The sequence below is a fragment of the Zosterops lateralis genome (assembly GCF_965231275.1).
Source record: "Zosterops lateralis genome assembly, chromosome: 3".
Taxonomy (NCBI): Eukaryota; Metazoa; Chordata; class Aves; order Passeriformes; family Zosteropidae; genus Zosterops; species Zosterops lateralis.
The window spans coordinates 68,138,321-68,148,461 of NC_139764.1; the positions used below are offsets into that span (position 1 = coordinate 68,138,321).

The 10,141-nt window shown below is 38.1% G+C and overlaps 1 protein-coding gene across 1 annotated transcript in view; it reads left to right on the forward strand.

Moving 5' to 3' along the window:
* The window catches only part of WASF1 (WASP family member 1), a 28,335-nt gene extending 18,480 nt beyond the window's left edge, over positions 1-9,855 (forward strand). The window contains exons 3-8 of the mRNA XM_083856600.1: positions 1,409-1,562; positions 2,246-2,363; positions 3,192-3,364; positions 5,362-5,541; positions 6,855-7,492; positions 8,944-9,855. Of these exons, the coding sequence (XP_083712726.1) occupies positions 1,409-1,562; positions 2,246-2,363; positions 3,192-3,364; positions 5,362-5,541; positions 6,855-7,492; positions 8,944-9,101 (1,421 nt within the window). The 3' untranslated portion in view covers positions 9,102-9,855. The remainder of the gene's footprint in view (positions 1-1,408; positions 1,563-2,245; positions 2,364-3,191; positions 3,365-5,361; positions 5,542-6,854; positions 7,493-8,943) is intronic.
* The last annotated feature ends 286 nt before the right edge of the window (positions 9,856-10,141 follow it).

The window sequence follows — 10,141 nt, forward strand, 5'->3', positions numbered from 1 at the left end:
CCAATATGCTTAGGTAAGAAGACAGAACATTCCAGAACTGCAAGCCTTCTGGAAAAAATCCTGCTTTCTGCCCCTTTGTGATCACACAGTAGAAATCCAACTTGGTGTATGTACATATGTATGTGTACATTTTGTGTGTTACAGGAACCTGAGTAAAAAAGTAGTTCTCAGCTTAAACAGGTTTTTCTTTAAATGGTTGCCTAAGGCCCTACTGATAGTGGGGCAGGGGTGGAGTTGTCCTCTCATCTTGCATAAAGGGGCATTACTATCAACAGTCCTGTTTCTATAAAAGAAACATAAGTATTTTTAGATAAAATGTATGTGCTGAAAATACTCTTTGCTACTACGTCAGAAAACTGTTTCCAGTATTGTTTGTGATTTTAAAAAAAGAGCCCAAACTAATGAAAAGATCTGCTGTTTTATCTAATGGAAGTCTCACACTAGTTGCAAAGGTAGCTTCGAGGCACACCTGGACTTCACAGGTGAGGTAACTGAAGACCAGGGAGGGGGAGAAATATGAGACTTAATAGGTATACTGTTTCCAGAATTAAAAGTGCAAAGCTTATCAGTTGTGGTCACTTTTCCATTAATCTGTATCTAAATTTTAATGAAATAGAAAAAACTCTTTTGAAATCGAGAAAGATATGTAGGCTTTACCAGGAGTGGGTAAAAATAGTTGAAATCCCTGTTTAATGTGTTGTTAGTGTAGTATTGTTTTCCTTTGGATCTTACATAAAGGTAATTGATTATTCCTAACGACTGTGCTTAAAAGTCAAGGTGGCTCTGAATTAGACAGAGAAGGCTCATGTTGATTAAACAGATTAAAAAGCATTTGACTATTTTCATGTGTTGGAACATAGAATCACCTCCCATTAAAGCCCATTGATCTCAGCAGCATAAGTTTAAGTGATTTGCTGGTTTGGCATCTAAGTGGGCCCTCAGTGGATCTGCTGCCTACATGCAAGGAATGCAAAGTTGGCTTGCTGATGCCATAAAGGTAAAATCTATACCTCAAGATAGAGAGCAGTTTTTAGTAGCAAAAGGATTGTGAAATGGAGTTGGTAAATGTTATCAGGTACTTCTGAACTGTTGAGTGGTATTTTACAGCTACAGTACTCAATTTGTTGAACTACTTAGAAGAGACAGAATTCTGATATCTATTTAGGTGAGAAAAAAATCCTGTGAAGCTAAATAGAGGGTAATGTGCTAGAACATTACAGCCATGTTTATCACATAGTCTGACAATGTCTTGCAATGGCAATGGTGCTAGATGAATCTCTATTTGCTGTAAAATGCCCAAGATGCAAGCAGTAGTACTTTATATTTTAACCAACATTAGGCAATTCCAGATTAATCCAAACAAAATTTATTCGGTGGGTTTTTTTTAAATGGTGATATCCTCTTTCAGTGTCACTGCAGGACATAACAATGAGAAAAGCTTTCCGGAGTTCCACAATTCAAGACCAACAGCTGTTTGACCGCAAAACTCTGCCAATTCCTTTGCAAGAAACTTACGACATTTGTGAACAGCCTCCTCCACTTAACATTCTCACCCCTTACAGGTTAGTAAAACCAAATTAATCAAAACCAATTTCTGGTTTATTTTATGTAATAGAGAGGATATATCCAGGCTCACAATGAGCACTTGAATATTTAAGGAGCCAGACTAGAAAACTGTGAAGCTGCTGGAGGAATGAAAGCTGCAGAAGACATTATAAGCATTAAAACTTGACTCCATATTTCTAAAATCTTAACTCAGTGTAACATGGTAGGAAAAAGTAATTTTAATTTTCTGTATTTATTAAACCATATAGTGTACTTGGATGTGAAGAAATTCAACAGGTAAGTGTGTAGAAAGAAGGATCTTCAATGGAAATGAATGTTGTTTCTGTCCCAGAGATTCAGTTTGAATCAGCAGCTGAACGTGAGCAGCCACACAAATTTGTTCAATATTTTAACAGCAAGATTTGAGTTATTGAGGTGGGAATTCTCTGATTTGTGACACTTTTTTTGTCTGGGGCTTGTGTTAAAGTTATCTTTCTAAAATTAAGACCTTGAATGCCAGGAAAGATAGTAAAAAGTGATGGTCCAGGAGGTCAATGATCATCTCTTTTGTGTTCCTCAATAAAACATTTCAGGGTCTGAAATACCATATATTCCTTAATATGCCCTTACTTTGTCTTAATGTTTGGATTCATGTCTAGTCAAATAAATAGTATGTCCTGTTTGTGTCACTGTGTTTCAGGGATGATGGAAAAGAGGGTTTGAAGTTCTATACCAATCCTTCGTATTTCTTTGATCTGTGGAAGGAAAAAATGTTGCAGGACACTGAGGACAAAAGAAAAGAGAAGAGGAAGCAGAAGGTATGTATGTTAACTTTATATGGCTTCTCTTTGTTTTTTCCTAAAAGGGTTTACTTGCAGATATGCTACTTTAATAGCAATCCAGACTTGACAGTCATCTTTATTCAACTAAAGCTATTTGTATTCATTCAGTTCTATCAACTTTAATAATTTAATAATAATAATAGTATTAATAGTAGTAGAAGAAGTAGTAGCAGTAGTAGTAGTAGTGGTAAAATAATATAGAAGCACTTAAAGCTTTCATGCAGTCTTAATGTAACCAACTTTTGCCAAAACTCTTAAGTATTCTAGCAATGACTCATAAAGGAGGAATGCAGCAAGAATGATGAATTTCACTGGAACACTAATTTGTAAGACAAAATTTTGACAATCTTACAGGTGAAAAAGCTTGAATGACATTCTAATAGATATGTTTAAACTAGAAAGAAATTAGTAGGAATAAAACACTTTGTTTATATTTTCTTAAAAGTAAACAATCACTTTTGCAAAATGTATTGCTACTTTTTTGTTTGACCATTATTCTCTATGTTTTATACATAGTAGGGAGAGTAAATATGAGTGTCAGATTCATAATTTGATTTCAGACTTAGAATAAAAAGCTGCTTAAACAGGTGTTTTTCTCTGTATTATTCAGGTACTTACCCACTAGCCTGATGTTTCTGGCTCTTACAATTCTTTCTAGTCTACATATTATATTTAGCCTAAAAACAAATCTTTCCTTCATTTGAAATGGGGTTGTTTTTCATAATTTTGTGGCTGATGTTTGTATGCAAGTAATTAAAAACCACTGTCTCAGTTGTCAGTTTTGTTTGCACAACTCTCCTACAGCAGAAAAATCTAGATCGCCCTCATGAACCAGAGAAAGTGCCAAGGGCACCTCATGACAGACGGAGAGAGTGGCAGAAGTTAGCCCAAGGTCCAGAGCTCGCAGAAGATGATGCTAACCTCTTGCATAAGCACATTGAAGTTGCTAATGGCCCAGCTTCACATTTCGAATCAAGGTTCCTTTTTGTTTTCTCTATCCTTTATGAAGTGTATTTGTACTGCATAGTGAACACGCATGAGAAATGGTCAATAACGAAATGCTACTGCTCCTCTTGAAACACACTGGAAATCTCTGATTTAGCTTAATCAAAATTCAGTTTTAAAATTCTTAATGTGTCCTTAAAGGAGTAGTTACTATGTTTTTTTTTTAAGGGTAGCGTGTATCTTCATTGTATCCTTATGGTTCCATTGTCCTCTGCAGCTTGATGTTGATGGTGTAGCTGTCACTGCTGCAAGCTTGCACCCAAGTGTGTCACTACATTCCAGTCCTGACCTACAAAATCTCCATTATTCCAGCCTCTTGATTTTTCTTAAGCAGACACTGCCAAGACTTTATTGTGTGTGTGATGTGAACAAACGTCCACTTGGAACTCAAATGAGAATGCTGAGCTTCTCTTTACTCTTGAACAAATCTATGATTTGATTGACATTTCTGGTTATAGCCTATTACAAAATCCAACCTGTTGAATTCTCATTTCACAGCACGTATTTGCTGGTGGCTAAAAGTAGCATTTCACATGGTAAACACCTGCTGTGCTTATGCTTCTGGTCTTGGTGCAGAATCAAGTTCATTTTACCAGCCAAGAAACATCTGATAGAAAAGAGGGCTGACAAGTAATGTTAGGACATTTAGGGATATATTTTTGGTTTGGGAGTTTTGGTGTTTTGTTTTGTTGGGGTTTTTTTTGTAATTAAAAAGTATTCATTGTCCTCTCAAAAACTGGTTAACTTTTTCCCCTATCTTTCTGTGGTCAAAAGCACACCATAAGGGGATATTTTGTTTAGCTTTGTAAGGCTGTCAAACAAGCTCAGTAGTGGTGGTGAGTAATTATGACAACTCTAGGAGAGAGTAGAAAAAAGTAGAAAAACCTGCTTGTAGAAAACTTATCTCAATTCAGAATGTGAAAATGCTCTCAGTACATTTCACTCAGTGGGGTACAAGTTAAGTTATGGTGATTAGCATTTTTCAAGGAGCAGCTTTACAGTATCTCTGTAAAGTGCTGTGTCAAGTCATTGGCAGAAACTTCTGCTTTTCTGCTGTCCTTTTGTTGTGTTTTGTATGTTGGGTTCCACTTTAGACATGTTTGTTTTATATCCAGGACCCTGGCCTAAACCTTTATTATCTCATTACTAGTAATGCAATTACTAATAATGCTGAAGTTCTTGGGGGCACTACATGTGCAGAACATGTTGTTCAGATACAGAATAGCACCATGCTTTGGAATAAATTAGGAAGATTTTCACCCCTGAAATTTAGTAGGCTTAGATACTACAGTGGTGGCAGTGTGTGCAAATGTAAAGTCTTGCTCTACTTGTTGGAAAGTGTTCTACAAACACTTTTGCTCTGAATTTAATTGAGATTTTTTAAAATAAAAATCTGTGATTGAATAGTTAATTAAAATTTACTAACTGATCAGGTCCTTGAGGTGTGTCTAAAGTTGTCATTAACAAGTTGAATCATCTTTATTTACTGCTACTACTCAATAATAGGTGTTGATTGAGTACTATGTCTATTAAAGCAGTAAGTTCTCTATATATACTGGAATAAAGATCCTGACAGAATTTAGCTGACAGAAGTTCAGCTAAATTATTCAGTTGTAAATTCTACTATTCTAACATCGATGGATGTTTCATGAATGTTATAAAAGAAGACTAGTTCTGATTGTATTGCTGTGTTTATTTAACTCAAAATAATGTTACTAATAAACACTAAGGTCACACACATACTGTAGAAACTATCTGATATACCTGTCAAAATCAAACCCTTGAGCTGCTAGAAGTAATAACAGGGAGAGTGCGATAAATTATTGAAAAGCCACACTGTATAATTTGCAGCACTAGTGGAGAGAAGATACTTCAGAAGTCAGACTGAAGTATGGAACAGTAGCTGAGGGCACGAATACTTACTCCTACTAAAGGTGGAGTTGGATCATTTCTCCCTGTTTTTCTCCAGATCTCAAGCATATGTGGACCACATCGATGGATCGTATTCCCTCTCTGCGCTGCCCTACAGCCAGATGTCTGAGCTGCTGAACAGGGCTGAGGAACGCGTGCTGGTCCGGCCCCACGAGCCGCCGCCGCCGCCGCCCATGCACGGAGCCGCGGAGGTGAAGCCTGTGCCTCCCTGCGTGAGGTACGGGCAGAAAAGCCACCTGAGGATCTATTGGGGCTGGTTTTGTTTTATGTCACCCCACTATTTCTGTGCTGCCCAGAAATCCCAGGCATCTCAGGGGCTATGGCAGCCCACAGCCCCAGGGCTGCCAGGAGCTGGATGGGAAGGCTGGCACCTAAATCCCATAGGCTGCTCTAGTGGAGACAGGCCTCCCCTGGCATTAATACTGTGATCATGTTGCCTTCTGAGTTAAATGGCAAGACAGATAACTGTATGGAAGATGTTTCTGTGAAATATGTTGGCTTTTCAGGATGTAGCTTTGGAGCTTTGGAAATTAGTACAACTGAGCTGTGTTTCAGCCTACATGAAAAGAAGAATATATCACAGTAAGACAGTCAGCTGTCAAAACTCTGCATTCATCACATTTGCTAAATTGCAAGTGCTTCCCTCTCCCAAAGTGTTTTTATTTTCTATTTCTTTATACCTTTTCAGAAGTGAATACATACATAGAATGTTTTCTAGAAGCGAAAATTTCTTTGTCACTCCCCTATTTTATACCAAAAGTCTTACTTTATGGTCAGGTACATACAACTTAGAATAGAGGACAGTTAATGCAGATGGGGTTATTACGTCAGTAAGATGTTAGTCTCTTGAAAAGAATGGTTTTTACTGCTTACTGCATACTCAAAAATGCATAAATTTTTAGATTAATTTATCACAATGGTTTAAAGAAATACTCTACTGGTCCTTCAGGAAAATAAGTTTACTGTTCTCTCTTGTTTTCTTCAGTTCACCTATTCATTGTCCTATAAGGAGTATCTAGCATATAACTGTACCTCTGTACGCAGTATTGATGACCTTTGATATTAGTCTCACTCATTTTGTCATCACCCCTTAAATATGTATTTCAAATTAACTTGTCCTCATTGTTTGCATTGTTTTGGTTTGGTTTTCAAGTTCTGTGAATCAAAACACTTAATCAACTGCTCATTTCCTCACTTGAGAAAATAATTTGGATTTATTTAGGGACAACAGGGAAGAATTATACTAGTATAGGAAACCTTTGATAAAGATGCAGGTACATTGTATAAAAACATAAATTTTGGTTAATAGCTGAATTTCAGCAGAGGTCACTTGGAAACCTGATGCATGCTCCATACTGAAAATTAGACATCCTTGTTTATGAGGTGTGGACAAACACCCTGAAATCATCATAGTACATAATGCTCTTTAATGCCCAGGTTTCAATGTTTTAAGTTGCAGAAATGAATCTGTTACTATTTTTTTTCCACTCTCTAGTTCTAATAACTTTGTTCTGTTATTGGATGTTGCAGTTCTACTCCTGGCTTGGTAGAAAATCGTCCTCAGTCACCAGCAACAGGCAGAACACCTGTGTTTGTGAGCCCCACTCCTCCTCCTCCACCACCACCACCTCTTCCATCTGCTTTGTCAACTTCATCATTAAGAGCTGCAATGACTTCCACCCCTCCACCCCCAGTCCCACCCCCACCACCCCCTCCCACAGCTGCTCTGCAGGCCCCAGCTGTGCCACCTCCACCAGCTCCTCTCCAGATAGCTCCTGGAGTTCTTCATCCAGCTCCACCTCCAGTTGCTCCTCCCCTAGCACAACCCTCTCCCCCTGTCACTAGAGCAGCCCAAGTGTGCGAAGCTGTACCTGTTCACCCAGTTCCTCCACAAGCTGAAGTACAGGGACTTCCTCCACCACCTCCACCTCCTCCCCTGCCACCTCCTGGCATTCGACCCTCTTCCCCTGTCACAGTTGCAAATATTTCTCACCCTCCTCCTGTTCTGCACCCTCCTCCCACAACCATTGTCCCCAGCCCTCATGCACCTATAATGCCTCCATCTCCACCATCCCAAGTGATTCCTGCTCCTGAGCCCAAACGCCATCCTTCAACTCTTCCTGTAATCAGTGATGCGAGAAGCGTTCTGCTGGAAGCAATACGGAAAGGTAACGTTGGCTATTAAGCAGCAAAAAAACCATCTCAGAAACCTGCTAAATACACCTGGTCTTTGAGAGATAGAATGTTTCACATGTGTAAGAAGTTAGAGGAATACATCTTAAGTCTGTTTCTGTTTTCTATCTTCTACATGCATTGCCAAGTAAACAGGTTTTTTTCAATTTGTAATTGCACTTATCAGATGTTTAGTTTGGATGGCAAAACTGGTTCTCTGTAGAAGTTAGATTACAGAAAAAAAGTACAAGTGTTTGTAGATGATCTGTGGAGATTATCTTTCCATTTCTGTTTACCTGCCAATGTAGCTACTTCTGATCGTCTACAGATTGTGTAAAAGACAAAAACATTCGTTTTTACAGACTATTAGATAGAAGCAAAACGGATCAATTGGCATTGGAATTTTGATTATCTGTCACTGTATTACAAGATGTCAGTGATGTTCAGAAATCATTGAGTATTTGATCTGGACACAGCACAGTATTAGAAGAGCCTTTGCATTGCAAGGTGCCCATGGCAGAGTGCAAGGGAAGGGCAGAGCTGCAGGGCAGTGTTTTCCTGATGATTTCATGAGGAGCTGTGTGCCAGCTGTACCTCTCAGCTTGTGATGCCCCTGGCCAGGAAATCCCCGCTGCACTGTGTGTGCTGCTGTTTGACAGTGGGGTATCTTTCAGTAGTTAAGATCTCTCAAATGTTTCAAGCCTTACGTTCTTCTTCTCTTCCCCTACACCTGCAGCACAGCACAGAATCTGTATGATACTGTAATATCAGCAGATAGGCTATAGCACTAATTCGAAATATTTTTGCATGTCTATGTGCACATGAATTGATAAGATCATTGAAGTCTAAGGAAATGTTGACAACAGTTGAGTACAACAGGGGTGTGTGAACATGCATAGAGAATGTCAGCAAAATGAGAAAATAGAGCCTGCTGGCATAGTCTAGGTGACTGCTGAAAACGCTTTTGACCAAGTCATGCCCAAGAAACAAAGGCTTGAGTTTCCACAGCTTTGATCTCCAAGTAATACTTTATCCCAAACCAAATCATTACACAATAAAAAACAGTTTACAAGAGGTCTTGTCATGTTAGGATACTCAAATAGCTATAAAATTTCATTAAAATTATGAACAGAGAGTCTAAAAAAGGTTTGGAAATGCAAAGAGCAAAATGGCTTAATCACTTACAATGGTACTAAAAATGTATTTTAATGGGAAATCAGAACCAGGATATTATAGTAGAAGGACTCGAGATCTTGTCTGCCACTGCAATTCTGACATTCCTCTCTTTAAAAGCTTCCAAAACAATTTCTACCTGAGCAGGGCAGAAAAAGACAGAAGTGTCTTCTGTCTTCATTTTTGCTTGCAAAGCACTTTGTGAATTATGAGTTAAATACATTTCTGGTGGTGGTGGAGGAGAGTGACATATCTGTGTTCTGATGTTCTCCAGGTATTCAGCTCCGCAAAGTTGAGGAGCAGCGGGAACAGGAAGCTAAGCACGAGCGCATTGAGAATGACGTGGCCACCATCCTCTCCCGTCGCATTGCTGTGGAATACAGTGATTCAGAAGATGATTCAGAATTTGATGAAGTAGATTGGCTAGAGTAAAATTATTACATTGCTGTACACTGCAAAATCGAATGCTAATGTCCATTGTGGTGCTTGTTCTTTGAAAGTTTGATGGTCATTTCTAGTGTTTTTTGTATTCTTTTCTTAACATAATTAATCCATGTTTTTCTACTTTTCAGTTTACAAAGAGCTCCTAGTGCATCTTCAAAACTAAATGTTTTACAGTGGCTCTTCTTACACATCTCTTTTGAAAGAACATACTTTGTTCCAATAGACCACTAAGTATTAAGCATGGGCAGCTGTTGGTAGAGTAGCAGTTTCAATTTTTTGGCATATCTTAACTGTGCACTTTGTGAATTTTAAGTTGATGAAGGCAACTGAGATTGACATTCCAAGGGCAGCTGTATGTACTAATGAGCCTTATTCCACTTCTGATAGTATTTTAAAACATTAAACCTAGCTATCAAAATATCACTGCCTCGATCACACCTGTACACTAAAAGTACATATAGTTAGCAGCACTGAACACACTGAAAAGCAAATGGATCTTTGGGGGGGGTTATTATTGTTTTATTGTTGTTTTTAAATAATTATGGCCTTATTTGAATGTTTAGAGATTCCCCTTCCCTTCTTCCCTCCCAGGTACATATTGTGTGGTACTATTTTTGCCTGCATAATAAAAGTTTTAAGGTTTTTTTTTCCCTTGTGAAATCTTTTGACTTAAACATGCTGTGTAACTTATGTAACTGTTAAAATAACAGTTTGATTTAATAAATGGTTCATTTTAAATGTTCCTGGGTGTTGCTCTTTCGATGAAGCCTGCTTTTCACTGGTATACCTGAGAGATCCTTGGACTTCAGGTATTTAATCTGTGGTGTACAAAGTCAAAGTAAATATTCTGTATATGATCTAACAAGAGACTACCAATAAATGATATCTATATGCATGTTGACTGGAAAAAAAACCCGGCTGAAATCTTATAATGATCTTAGTTTAAAAAAGAAATACAAATACAGAATTGGGAACTTGTGGCTAATTGGCTTTATAAGGTTGGGTTTTTTTCTAAAGTACCTTACTGT